This window comes from Tetrao urogallus (assembly GCF_951394365.1).
Source record: "Tetrao urogallus genome assembly, chromosome: 6".
In the NCBI taxonomy this organism is placed as follows: domain Eukaryota; kingdom Metazoa; phylum Chordata; class Aves; order Galliformes; family Phasianidae; genus Tetrao; species Tetrao urogallus.
The window spans coordinates 57,111,129-57,125,946 of record NC_136819.1 but is presented as its reverse complement, the minus strand read 5'-3'; the positions used below and the strand labels follow the sequence as shown (position 1 = coordinate 57,125,946).

General features: G+C 44.9%; 1 protein-coding gene across 1 annotated transcript in view; it reads left to right on the top strand.

Moving 5' to 3' along the window:
- The window catches only part of MDGA2 (MAM domain containing glycosylphosphatidylinositol anchor 2), a gene marked incomplete at both ends in the record, with an annotated part of 309,306 nt that overhangs the window by 150,259 nt on the left and 144,229 nt on the right, over positions 1 to 14,818 (top strand). The window contains one exon of the mRNA XM_079537937.1: positions 2,099 to 2,231. Coding sequence (XP_079394063.1) covers positions 2,099 to 2,231 — 133 coding nt within the window. The remainder of the gene's footprint in view (positions 1 to 2,098; positions 2,232 to 14,818) is intronic.

Below are 14,818 nucleotides of genomic sequence, written 5' to 3'. Positions count from 1 at the left end.
GGGAAAGGATGTAATTAAAGGTTTAAAGGTCATAAATGTCCACCACACGTCTCTGCATAATTGGTTCTGCATATGATGAAGTAACAACCAGTAAGGGCTGGTGGGAAGAGAGGTGCTTTATGGGAGTGGTGAGGTGCTGGAACAGCTGCCCAGAGAGGCTGTGATGCCCCGTCCATCCCTGGAGGTGTTCAAGGCCAGGTTGGATGGGGCCCTGGGCAGCCTGGGCTGCTGTGAAATGGGGAGGTTGGTGGCCCTGCATGGCACAGGGGGGTTGGAGCTTCGTGATCCTTGAGTCCCTTCCAACCTGGGCCATTCTGTGATTCTGTGAGGTGGAGGAGATTTAACTGCAGAGTTCTGAAAGACGTGAACTGGAGGCGGCATTTGTTTGTTGATTGCTCTGAAGCTGGGTTATCAATCTGAAAATCCAAGGAGAGGTAAATGAAAGCAAAGGGTAACAATTCAATTTTTGGAAACATAGTACCCAAAAAGGGCATTTTATTTCTAATGGATTCCTTACTGTATGAAATCATAGGAGACCCTTTGAAAACAGGGCAAATAAGAGGGAATTCTTGAACTTCAAGCACCGATTTTGTGATGAGTCAGGTAATGTCAACTACTTCTTTCAGCTGCCATGGGAAAAAAAGCCAACCCAAATGCAAAAAAAGCCAACGTGTGTATTCTCATCTGTGGCAATGCTGAAATACGGAACTTTTCAAAATGGAAATCTTGATGCAGATTTGTTTCCAAAGAGTTTGCATCCTCCTCGTTGCATATTGTAATTGCACAGCCTCAGAACGAGATTGAATTTGCTGTATTTACAATAATTATGCAATTAGACGTAATTAGACTAATTATACGAACCAGTGGAGAAAATATATATATTTTTACCAATCTCTACAATCTAGGGACATGATCCAGAATACCATCGTGAGTTCAACCCACCAGTTCAACTTGGAGTCTGCAGCTAAGGACTGAGCTGCTGCTCTTTGGGTCCAATCCAGAACTTAATCACTTGGGTAATGTTGTTCCCACTGCCCTGGATCAGGCCCTTCTCTAGTCCAGATAAACCCCTTCTCAAAGCAGGACCTTTATCCTCAGGATCAGCCATTCCAGGCTTGGATCGTGCAAAGACTGAATCAGTGTGAGCCTGATTTTCATCACATCGTTTCTGTGTGACTGATTGTACATACAAAGCACTTCAGTTCCCATGCTCCAAACACTGACTGAGCTTGATTTAATGACAGTCTCTTTCCCAGCCTCTTTTCTTTTCTTGCTATCTGTATCTTCTCCTCCACTGCTTTTTTTTTTGTGTGATTTCTTTACATTCGTTTCACACACTACAGCTACACAAACTACATTCTCCCCTAGATACACCCAGGCAGGTGATGCACATGATGTTACTAAAAACACTGAAGATGCTTCCCAAGGCACATGGAAATCAAAAGTTGTAGCAGCTTGAGCAAGACACAGGACAATGGGCATTTTTCAGAGTTTGCTTTTGGCTGATCTGTGAGCTGTGGGTCACTGTTGGCCTCCCGGGGTGCTCTGCCATTCCCAACCTTGATGCTTCTTGGAATAAACAGAGGCAAAGACTTGGAAATGGGCAGCAGAAGGAGGAGATGGCAGTGGAAATCTTGTAGAAAACTGCAGTTTTCACTCGACTGTGTCAGAAGGAACTCCTTCATTCGCATCCCACTCAGGCCCCTGGATTGTCGTTTCCATCGTTTTAACTGGCTAAAAATAAAACCCATCAGGAGCTCATTTTCAAAGGAAAGCCAGCAAGATTTCTGTAGCTTTTTTCATCAAGCAGATTGTACCTTGCGATACGATATCCAGAATAATTCTGTGACTTCAAGGGCTGCCAACACAATTTCCCCCTCTCTTTTTTTCTCACTTTCGATATATGTAAGGTGGGCTATGGTGTCAGGCTATGCCAGTCATTGTTTTTTTTTCTGCTATTTAAAAAGATAAGTTCTAAGCAATTCTGAAGTAACTTATAAAAAAACAAAAGCAAGGTCTAAAATAATCATTAAAATAATAAGTCCTCCTGGCTCCCCCTCCACAGGTTTCTTCCTAACGCTCTTTCTTGCTCACGCAGGGGGAAACGAAGATCCTGAAGCTGAAGAACCTCCGACCTCAGGACTACGCCAACTACAGCTGCATCGCCTCAGTGAGGAATGTCTGCAGCATCCCTGATAAGATGGTGTCCTTCCGACTCTCCAACAAAACAGGTGGGCCTCCAGCAGCTCATTTGATGTCTGTTGGGCTGCACAGCTTTCTTCTCCCACTTAACATACAGAATGTTAGGATTGTTCAGCTTGGGAAAGACCAGTAAGATCACCAACCCATCCCACCATGGCCCTCAGTGCCACGAGGGTTGTTAGAGTTAGGGTAGTATGGTTGGATGTGATGATCTCTGAGGTCTTTCCCAACCTGAGCAATTCTATGATTCTATGTGTGTGCAACCAAATGGTGCTAGGAATTATTCAGGAGCACGTTGTACAGGCAATTGTTTTCCCTCTTCTCACCAAAGGTAGGATTTGAAGAAGAGTTGATCCTTGAGGTCCCTTCCAACCCAAGCCATTCTATTATTCTATTATTTTATTATTTCTATCAGTGTTTATCACTTTCTAGGTTTTATAACACAATTCACATTTTCCTCCCATGTCGGAGAGTTTCATTGGTATGAATAGACTTGATTTTAAAGAAAGTATTGCAGTGAGGCAGAAGGAGAGCACAGCTCAGCCAGGGCTGGGCACAGAGGAGAAGATTCCCTTCCAGTCCTCCAAACACTTTCAAATACTTCACTCAACACTTTGCTGGAAACTAGTTATTTTAAATCAACAAAGTATTTTAGGAAAAGAATCAGCCTTTTTGTATTCTTACATCAATTTAAATGATTGATTTATATATTGATGCACTTGAGATGTTCTCATGATGAATTAAATGTCAATTTCTTACTTAGAGAAGAAAAAATAAGCCTTTTTTTTCAGAGTTTCATTGCTTCAAAAGGAAATAGGCAAAAAAAAAAGGCAGGTCACAGTGCTCTGCAGCAGACATTTATCTATCTTTGGCCACAGGTCACAGTGCTCTGCAGCAGACATTTATCTATCTTTGGCCAAGCTCTGTTCATGTTGTGGTGTTTCTTGTGCCTTTGCTCTTTTCTTTGGACTTGTCCCTGTGCAGATGCCACTTGTGCATCTTGCCCTTAGTTTTTACTGCTGTGCCTCCTGATCTCAGGGTGTGCAAACATGCTGACGTGTGCTGGTTTTCAAGAGGGTGGAAATCATAGGTTGTGATTCCCTTATGGGTTCCATGTCCAGGATCAACAGCTGATGTGTCTTACATGGCTTATGGTTAAAGAGCAAAGTCCTTGGCATAGGGTTATAGAAGTGTTTTCCAGAGAAGTGTTCTGCAGGAAACACTGCATTTGAAGGCTTCATATTATGGGAGTTTTGCCTTAAAAGTGTATGCCTTGCAGCACTAAAAACAGGTAGCAAATGAACAAAATAGCTGAAGCATTAACATGTCAAGGCCAGGCTGGAATGGGGTGTGAGCAACCTGCTCTGGAGGAGGTGTCCCTGTCTGTAGCAGGCAGTTGGAACTAAATGGTCTTAAAGATCCCTTCCAACCCAAACCATTCTCTGATTCTATGCTGAGTGTGTGTAAGATGAGGTGTGAATTTTATGCGAACCAGCACATTTCACATTATTTCTGCCCTCCTGGCTTTATTTCAAGGAGCTGCCTTCAGCTTTTTCAGAATTTCTGATTGGTAGGCAGGGACTTTGAAACTATGGGATGTCTCATTTCATTTCACAGCACACTGCCGAGCAAACGGCCAGCACTGGAGCTGCTGCTGGTAGTAGGGCAGTTACAGTCAGCCCCAGAGGTATCCATCAAAATGTATTGGAAGCACTTGTTTTATTCTTTTACTGATTTTGCCAGGGAAAAAAAAAATGAATCAAAATGTGACATTTGGCTTTCTTTTACATTAAAACAAAGCCCAGAAGTTTGTTTATGCTGTGGTAATGAGAAAATTGAAATAGTGTGATTATTCTGATCTAAGCATAGCTGATCATGATCTAATGCTGCAACGGGAATGAATTATTTCCACCTTACTAATGTTTTGTTTTTTTGGGGAGAAAGGTGCCTTCTCCAGGAGGTTGTGTTGGTACATTAACAGGAACAGCTCTTCTAGAATAGCTGCTGAGGTAAACAATATACCTGGAAATATATAAATATATACCTGGAAACGTATAAGGATTCACACTATCTCATGAAGAACCTGGTGATAGTTGTCATCAAGGGCAAGATTAAGTAGGTATAGTAATTACTACAGTAATTTAAGGACAGTGACTGATGTGTTGATGACTCTGGGACAAAACTTTTCTCATTTAATGTGACATCTGGTAAAGCTATTTGGTAGAACTTCACCTGGTGTAGCTTCATAGAAATTACATAAATCATCAATGCAGGTGAATCCAGGATAAATCCACCTGGATGGAAATCAGAACCTGAACTTGATGTGTTTTAAAAGGGCAATCCCAGCCTGTCCGCCTGCTTTTAATTTAAGGCTGAATGCCTATTACTGCTGTGTCAGTCTATGGAAACAATAGGGAGACGAACAGAAGTGTCTATGAGGTTTGCAGACACACATGGTGTTTCTGGTATGTGAAGTGCCTAGAAGTGAATTTAAGTTTTTTTCTGCTAATTATGTATAAAACTGGTGGCAATTTGGTTGTTCTGCATTTCTCAGGTCTATAAGCAGAACTGGTGGGAGAGCTTTGGTTGAACTTTACTTGGCAGTTACTGCTGAGAGATGACCAAGGAGAACAGCCAAGCCCTACAGCAGCTGTGGGTTCCCCCCTTGATCCAGTTGTGGTTTGTCTGCCTGGCTTCTGGCTTTTATCACCTGAGACAGGACTGTGTGGCTCGCCAGGCTCCCTTTGATGGACTGTCCTAAGGGTGATGTTGGGAATACTTTTCCTTGCCACACATGTGCACACCAGTTTGGGCAGCTCAGAGCCATGAGCTGTCTCAGCAGCCATATGGGCTCTTTGAGGGTTTGTGGACCATCTGCATGGCATGCTTATGCTCAGCAGGGTGCTAGCATGCTGCCAGGAGCATCTGTCACCCATGGCAAGCAGTGGTAGGAACTGGTGCTCAGCAGGTGTGAAACCAAACCAGTGCAGCAATTGCTGTATCCCCTGGAACCAATAGTGCTCTGTGGCATCCTGCTGCACTGCCCACAGAGCTTCACAGGCCCTGAGGTCTCCACAATGACAGTTGGGTCACCTGTTAAACCTTCTGCTAGATCATCTCCTGTTACTCTAAGAGAGTACAGTGTCAGAGATGCATCACCAGTTTTTCCCTGTTTCTTGGAAGCACTCAGGTCTCCCACCTTCCCCTGTTACAGAATCACAGAATCACAGAATCACAAGGTTGGAAACGACCTGCAAGATCATGTAGTCCAACCACCCTCCCATTCCTATTTGAGCCACAGGGTCTTTCATACCTCTGCATCCTGGTGCATGCACAGGAATAAAGAGACTAATTTGAGGAGCACCAGGCCTGTCTCTAGGTGAGCAGATTGGGCTTCTGCTCAGTGTGGCCTGTCACCTTTCTGTTCTCTATGCTCACTCCATCGTGCTCATTATTTGATCGTGTATCATGGCATCACCAGGACAATCAATTGCAACGATAAAACCAATCGCAAGGAAACTTCCTGCCCAGTTTGTGAACAATTAGGGAAATCATTAAGCTGATGCCATGAGATGAACATGTATTTATCAGTATACTTTGGACAAGATGTAAGTTTAAAGTGTTGCACATAGGTGTGATTAGGTACACTCACACCACCTTCGTTCAGCCACAGTGTCTTCATTACATTGGTTCTGCACGAGTATGTGAAGCCTTAGACCTACCATCATCTATGTCTGTAGTTACTTCAGGAGCTGGACTGCATTGGCACTGCTTTCCAGACATGCGTATTTCTTTGTTCCAGTGCAGACTAGTTTAAAATACAAAAATAAAAAAGATTCTGTAATGAGAGAAACTGAGATCATCTCAGAAGCATGTGACTGTGCATATGCTGAAGCCAAATATGACAATTAGCATTACTATTGTACAGCAGCATGTACAGAGGCACTTGTCAAGCGTAGACCCACTTTGTACCTCAAGACAGCCATTACTCTGCAAATGTAGTACCTAAATGAGAAATCTGAAGGGAAGCAGAAGCACTGTGAAATGTTTCACCTGCTGTCAGATTGCTCTTGAGTGGCAGGAGCAGAAATAGAAGTCAGGATGTGAAGAACAGCAAAGGGACTAATTTTGCAACTCTCATTTGTTTTTAGTAGACTAAGTCCCTTTAAAATCAGCACACAGAAGTTAATTTGGGGAAGTTAATGCAAGCAGGAGTTGTAATAAAACAAATGCAGCTGCTTTGCAAGAAAATCAAGGGGTAATTCTGACAAGGAGGAGGAACCCTAACAATTTTCTCAGTATATGTGCTTGAATCCGGGCTGTTGGAAGAGGAGCAGCTGCAAGTGGGTGTCACAGTGAGTCACGACCTCCATACTTTCTGTCTACGCTGCCAGATTTTGTTGTATCTCCATGTACACACTGTACCCAGGAAGAGAAGCTAGTTGCTCAGATTCTGGCTCCTACTCTACCCTTTGGGTTTTTCTTGAGGGTGCTACAGCCCCATGTCTTTTCTTGAGGCCATGGAGAATCATTGCATGGCATTCACACGTTCTCCCCATTCAAGTTTTTCACCCTCTTAAAGCTCTTGATGTATTTGTGTTCCTCAGCCTGTGGCATTTTCCCTCCAAACAGTCCTCACAGCTGGAAGCAGCTGAAGCACACAAGACTGCACTAGCAGCAAATGCTTCTGGGGTGGGGGAAGCACACCATACAGGTTCTTTCTTCTTGTAGGAATGGCTCCTATCTGCTCTTACTTACTAGTGTCTTGGAAGCACTCCTTTGTCTGCCTTTTCTTTCCCTTGCCTTTTTTTTGGATAAAACCTGGCCCTGATCTCCATACTGTCCTTACAGCCAGACTGGTGACGTGTGGCTGACCGGAGGAAAACTGTCTTTGTGCTTGAAGGGGCAGCAGGATGTCCAACAGGTGGCCATTTATTTGAGTCATCCCTCAGACATCAAAATCAGAAAAAGTGCTGCTCAACATCTTACCTAATGACAAAAACAATGGGAACGGGTGCATTTGGGGCCAAATTTGGGAAGGCAGGCAGCAGCCTCATGATGGAAATGCCTTCCCCTTGGGAGAAACAGGCCCACGGCGTGAGGACATGGGGCCCAACTGGGTAGAAAGCAGCCCTGCAGGAAGAGAGCTGGGAACCTGGCAAGTAAGTTGAACACGAGCCAGCAATGGGCTTTGCCAAAAAGGCGCACAGCAGGCTGGGCTGTGAGTCGGGCCCACTGCCAACAGGCCAGGAATGGGATCCGTCCCTTCTGTTCCGCTCTCCTGAGGCTGCATCTGAGCTGCCTTGTCCATTTTAGGGCTCCCTGACACAAGAAAGACATGCAACAAGTCCAGTGGATGCCACAAATCAGTCTGGGGCTTGAGAATATAACACACAGGGGGACGCTGGAGGAGCTGGGTTTGTTTGGCTTTGGGAAGATGCTAAAAATTTGCCCCTGTAAGGCCCAAGTGACCTGAAGCAATGGCCGCTGCTTGAAGCTGACATTGGGCCAGAGGCCTCCAGAGATCCCTCCAGAGATCCCTCCTGATGGAAATGATCGATGGTTCTCCCAGTGGAACAAGCACGCTGAAAGGAAGAACGGTCCTGGGGAAGTTGTGCTTTGAATTCGGTATGATCTTCTCTCCCCAGGACGTGTCTGTGTATGTAGGAACTGATGAGATCCCGAGGACCTGCCCCCTTAGCCTGGGCTCTGCAGGGTCAGGAGGAAATGTGAAGTCGCCCAGCAGGAGTGAGCACAACCTCCTGTAGAAATACAGGGCTCATATTATTCCAAGCTCTAATTATGCTCTGCATCAAGCATGAATTATTGACAGATGATATTAAAATCTGTCTGCAGCTTGCGTGTGACTCAGTGTTTAATATTTAGAGCAGGGAAAGGTGACTTCAAATACAACTTACGCTGAATCTCACATCTTGATGATCAAATGTATATAGTAAATATGAATGGATCCTTTAAAAGCGTGACTATTTCCAAGTGTCAGAGACAAAGCGTGATGCTTACCCATCAAACCAAACATCTTCCTTTTTGAAAGGTTTATTTCAAACATCATTAGGATTCAAAAAGAGTTGAAATAAGTAGGCAGCTTGCAGTATTTAAATTCTGGGCTTCCTTTTATGTTTCTTCTAATATGATTGTGTAAAAGCAAATACAGCAGTCTTTGTCTACAAAGCATTTTCAGTGGCATTGATTCATTTGAAAATGTGTATTAGTTTGAATTAGCCAGTTAAGGCTGCTTAGTGCAGGTGATATCATGAATGCATAATATTAGAGTTGGTTTCTGGCAGCTGTTAACACAGAAATATGCCCAAACAGTAACTTTTTACCAGGAAAGATGAGTATTTCGATGTGTGATTTTTCATCTTTGTGACATAGTTCATTCTTATTGCACTCTGTCTGGGATGTCATGGGAATGGAACTGAGACAGGCTTGGTTCTAATCTCTTCTTTAAACAGCAGTCTGTTTCTCTTCATTCAGACAACACATCTTTAAGAGAATTATCTGACTTCAAGAATTATTCCTCTCGGTGTCCTCTGGCATTCTAAAGAACGTGGCAGCGATACACGGTCCTGCACTACCAAGGCCTCAAGTGCTCTGATAAGTGATATAGCCAGCTGTACTCAGAGCTGAGTACTAAAGGTAGATGAGATTAGTGCTACAGTAAGAAGGAATAATACAACATAAGGCTTGTAAGGACTCCAAGAAGTCACATAGTCTCATTTTTCATGGCAGAATGCACTGGATCCAAACCATGATATGGCCCCATGCTTATCTGTCCCAACTTCTGACAGTGTGATCTGATGGCCCACCCAAGTCTTCCTTTCTGTAACTAGAGCCCTTCTGGGCTCTGATCCTATCCACTGTGATGTGGAGAAGAGATTATCCTTTATCTTTGCAGCAGTGTTCTGTGTGTTGAAGGTGTTTTTCTTGTCCCGTCACTTTTGTTGAATAGTGAACCTAGATCCTTAATTTTTTCTCCCATGAATCACATCCTGTGTACCTCACACGGTTCCCTTTGGTCTCTGTGCACCTCCTTGGAGGATTTCAATGCTTCAGGGCGTGCTGAGTACTGTGCTGCATGTTAGCAAATGCATACTGCTGATTTTTGCTTGGGTTCAGACTGCCATCTACCATAACCCGGAGGGTCCTTTGTCTCCATCTCCTCGTTAGCCAGTCATTTGTAATCCACTAATTGTGTGAGTTGACGGTCACTGCTGAAAGGGAGGATTTGTCTTGCCTAACATGCTGAAAGCTTTGCTATCTGTAGTGCACTGTTGTTCAGGGAGCGCTGTTCTCAGTGGAGAGAGGCATCTCCAAAGAGCAGTTTATGCCATCTATTTTCAGAGAGCAGGAATTGGGCTTTGGGGATGCTTACATCTCATCAAGATCCGTGACCTCGGATTGCACGCCTGACTTTCCGGTGGTTGAAATTAGCAGAGATGAATTTAAGCCTACATTGCTTCAAGGTAGGCTTGCATCTAAATATAGTGAAGATGGGGACAGTTGCACGAGTGAGTTAAGCTGATTTAACACTGCTCTGCTTCTAACGGGAGAATCCTGCCTTCCCTTCATACCCTCCTGATAAAATGTCCACAGAATGAATAGTTCATACAGTGTGGGAGCTGTGAGCTATTGTAGTTGGCTCCCGAGCGTAACCACCGAGGAAGTGCTCTGAATAGCAAACGGATCCGCCTCCCTTCCTCCCAATGCAGCTATCAATGCCACATCTGTGCGTGAACAGCAGCACGAGCAGAGCTCGAGTCATCAAAGTGCTGCTGCTGCGGGATGAAAGGCAGCCAGGCACATGGCATAAAGAAGATGAGTCATCAAAGCAGCGTCCCCATTGGCTGAAAAACAGAGGGTTTTCCAAAAAAAAAAAAGTTGGAGGAGGAAAAATAAAGCTATTTAGGATGGGGGGAGAGAGCAGGGTTACCTGCTGCTTGCCCAGGCCGACGCTCTGAGCTGGCTGCTGTGCACAGGTCTGGGTGAGCAGTGGTGTTACACAGCACAAAGGCTGTGTGGAAAATGGACCTGGCTAAAGATAATCTCATTCTTTGCTCTGTTTCTCTCCTGTAACACTCCTTCCTGCTTCCCCTGAAACTTTGTCATTTTCTGTTCTTGATGGTATGTCTGCAATTGGACGTACCAAGGCAAAAGAATGAATACCTGAAATAATTGGGATTTAACCCCCCTTTGGCTTCATTTTCTCTTCTTTTGCAAGTGCTAGAAATGTGAGGGGAATGATGAAATGGGAAAAGTAGCAAATAACATCCTTCTGCGGAGAGCTCAGACTTAAGGATCTCTGCCTATTGATTTTTCCCCTTGGCTTTGCTGGAGATCACACTGCCAAACCAACAGGGAACCTGCCCAGGGAAGCCTTGCCTCTTCCCAGCAGCCTACAGCGAAGTTTATACCTCCTGAGTGGCTACATGAGCTGCTGGCACACAGAAGTGGGTGCTTGCTTGACTGTTTTGCCCACTGGAGTATCTTATTTTGGCTGCTTCAGTATACACTGGCACTTGCTGCCCAGGAGATTTCTCTCTTTGGGGAGACCAGCTATCGGACTGTCAGACAGCAACCAGAAGATTACAGCTCTGTCAGCAGCAGCAGGGAGGATAAAAGCAGAGAGGATGGGGGCATAAAAGTGGTTCGGGTTGTTTTTTCTGAGAGAGTACTGATGAAAGGAAAGAACCTTCTCTACTGCAGCGGGCTGTGACAAGTGTGGTCAATAGCAGGTTTCTTTTTACCCAATAATTTAAAATCTGGACCTCAGCTGGGAGTTGTAATCTATTCGTTTTTTGAACTGTACTGGGTAAGTAAGTGCTGAAATGATGCTCCTAGCCCTGCAGGGACCTCAAATGTTGTCTCTTTTTACTCTGACTTGAATGAGACTGTTCATAATGTGCGTAGTTAGGAGTATATGCATTGTATTCCTGCAGGAAATCATCCCAGTAAATCAAATGGATGCGTGCTCACACACACACACATATATATATATGAGAAAGTATAATCCAATTATGCTCTATTACTTCAGTTCTACATATGAAGTAATTCACAAAACTGGAGGAAATTGTCTTTTCACTTTTATTCATCATAGAAGAGTCAGTTGTCAAGGATATGACTTTTGCTCTGCTTTGATATGTCTATTAAAGCGTTAGATTTCTCTTGCCTTTCCAGTAATCCCTAAAGCCAATTGTGACATTTTCTCAATTCTGCATACCCACCCTAAATGCATATATTTGTCTTGTAATTATAACACGCTTCAGAATCAGATTTTTTTTCTGTATCCTACATCACTTTCAAATATCAGTCTCCTCCTGGTGCACTACCAGCCTCAGATACCCAGACAGCAGGAAAACTGCTGCTTTCACATCCACTGGACATCAGTGTCGGACCTTTGATCAGGAGATGTTCCCATTCTCTCTGCCAGTGACTCCAAGTCAGCTCTGTTTGAACAGGAACCATTCTGTTGCAGAGCCAGGTTGTCACACTGGAGGCTCTTGGTACGCTGGTGCTGTTAAGCATGTATTTTAGGGTGCTGATGATCACTTAATGACTTCGTGCTGGATCTTGCAAGCTTATGCTCCAGTCATTAATCAGCCTGTTGTATGCTGCTATTGGTGAGGACAGGTATACGTTGTAGACTCATTTTATAGTTAATCTCCATCTGTATGCCAACAGCATCTAACCCATCTTGTGTGCACATGTTAATACTGAAAACAGACTGGTTCCATTCTGATTTCTCCGTGGTGCCTGGATGTGCCTGCATTCTGCCCTGCTGCACTCAGCACTGCACTGTCACAGCTCCACCAGGACCTCGCATCCAGGCTCTGCAGCCCTCTGGAACACACTGGTGCAGGAGTGATGCTTGCAAGCAAAAACCTCTGAACTGAGGTCCCTTTAAAAAGGATGCAGCTGCAGTCTGAATGGGAGCCCTGCTGGCTTCCCTCTCCATGAGTAGGGCCTTGTTTGGTTCAGGGCAGGGCTCGCAGCGGCTCTGCAGCTCCCTTTGTGCCCCAGCAACCCAACCAGGGCTCCAAAATGTGGGGCTGGCACACGAAAACCCCTGCTGCTAAAGGGCAGCAAAGATGCAGAGCTCTTTTGAAAATGGAAGCTGTTCTCATTACAGTGTCCAAATAGGATGTTTGGAAAGCTTGTTCCACGTGCTCACCCATGGAAATATTTACCAAAGCTTGCTATTTTTTCTAACAAAGTTTATTTTTCCCATCAGAGAGCTGAAGGTTTCTACTGGGCAGGTTGCCTGGGTGAGCTTGCGGGTGCTGGGGTGAAGGCTCCTGGGTGAGGATGCTTTGCTGGTCCAACCTGCATGGCCCTGTGCTGGTCTTGTTTAATAATGAAATCAAGATTGATTCCTTAGGAGGAAGGTTTTCACTCAGAAGGTGGTGAGGCACTGGAACAGGTTGCCCAAGGAGGCTGTGGATGCTCCATCCCTGCAGGCATTCAAGGCCAGGCTGGATGTGGCTCTGGGCAGCCTGGGCTGCTGGTTGGTGACCCTGCACACAGCAGGGGGTTGGAGCTGCATAAGCATTGTGCTCCTTTGCAACCCAGGCCATTCTATGATTCTGTGATTCTATGATTGGGGCCATAAGTCGTTGGCTTAGTGTCACTGCAGTATGCTTCTTTTCAGGTGACCTCAGCTGGGACCATGTAAACGCTGTTTGGTGAGGATGTGAGGGTCTTCATGAGCCTCAAAATGCTCAGCTTACCTCTGCTTTGTCCATTAAAAAGTGAGAGGCACAGTGTCAGGAGTGGCTCCTGCTTTGTTTCAGGAAAGCAGGCTGGGCTGTAAAGCAGAAGGGAGCTTGGCTTACACGGTGCTTGCTGTCATGGGTGGTGTGGGTGCCACTGAGTGAAACCACTTGGAAGTCAGAGGCTGATCCAGCACACACAGCGCCTTGCAGACTTCTGCCGTGAATACACGGTGACATATGCAGTATTTTGCTGAAAAAGTGATGGCTTTTTCAATAGTGTCATTTTCGTATGAGTCAGATCTTCTGGAGAGGTCTTTATCTCCTCTTCCTTCTGACTCAGTTACATGATTTGCTGCTCTTAACCAAATACTGCAGCTCAGGCTGGGGCTGCCCCATGGGTGTCCTGTTTGGGGTCCAATCCTGGTAGATGCTTTACGAATGCAAATGATGCATAAACTCCTGCGTAGTTCCTTTAGGCAAGAACCAGCAGGAGACCTTTCAAAAGGGTATAAAAGCAGCACAGTGGACAGATATGTATTACTCTGTCCACCTGTTTGACAAAAATATATATATTGTTTTATACCCTGAAGCACGGGTTTTAATAGTCCTTCAACAATGTTTTGATATAATCATCAACTACTATAATTGCTCTGGATCATCTTGTCATCTTTATAAATGTCTGCTCCATTTTTTCATTATGTTGGACCAAAAATATAGTGTGGCAATGCATTACACAGGTCTGTTTTGTGCTATATGTGTGCTTAGCCCTGGAAGTTTACCAGTAAATAAGAGACATGAAAAATCCAATTTAGAGAGAGGATTAGGCCAAAATTTCAGCTTCCTGAAGTTAAAGTGATCTGAGAGGTATTACGGAACTCTGGGATCAGTGGGAGGTTGGCACAGGTATGTTGTTACAAATGGCACTTTCTGCCCTTTAATGTCCATGGGCTCCTGAAGGATTTGTAAATCCTTGTCCTAAAGGTGGATGAGGCTTGCACATCTCCTGCCACCTGAATATTACTTGTGCAGATGGAACGTATCTCTGGGCTCTGTCTGCAGTCATCCCCCCAGGACAGAGCAATCCCACATGGAGGGGGACTTGCCAGGGTATAGCTGAAGGTAGGTGGCAGATAAGATGAATTGCCTTTTGGCAATTTGAAACCAGAACAAGGAGAGATTTCATATGATAGTGAGCTCCACTTCCTCATATCAAACCCGAGCTGGTGCTAAGCCTTCTAACAGCTATTGTTTTGGACCATTTAGAAGAGAGAGTCCAATTCAGCATTTCCTGTCCATGCTGTTACCTGGAGGTTTTTTGCTCTCATTACTCCTTTCTGTGCTAATCTTTGGGATGCTGCATTGCTGCAGCATCTCTGAGGAGCAGTTAGAGAATCATAGAATCATCATCATAGAAACATAAAATGGCCTGGGTTGCAAAGGAGCACAATGCTCATCCAGTTCCAACCCCCTGCTATGTGAAGGGTCGCCAGCCAGCAGCCCAGGCTGCCCAGAGCCACATCCAGCCTGTACTGCAGTACTGCAGATGGGGCCACACGAGCTGAGTAGAGAGGGACAATCACCCCCCTCTCCTGCTGGCCTTCCTTTTTTTAATGCAGAGGTATTCCTGTGCTTAGCGTTTCTGAATGGACCCAGCAAAGAAGACTGCAGAAGGTCTATGTGTTGATAATTAGCCCAAGTTAATTACCTGGTCTCCCAGCATGTGACTAAACTCATGTTTTAGCCCTGTTCTTTGCCATGTTCTGATGTGGCACACAAGCAGCTGCCAGTTGAGTCCCACCTTTCCTGTCTTTGGCTGAAGAGGGGAAATCAGCATGCACTGAGAGTGCACTGAGAGCAGAGATGTGCTCTCACAAATGCCCATGTGT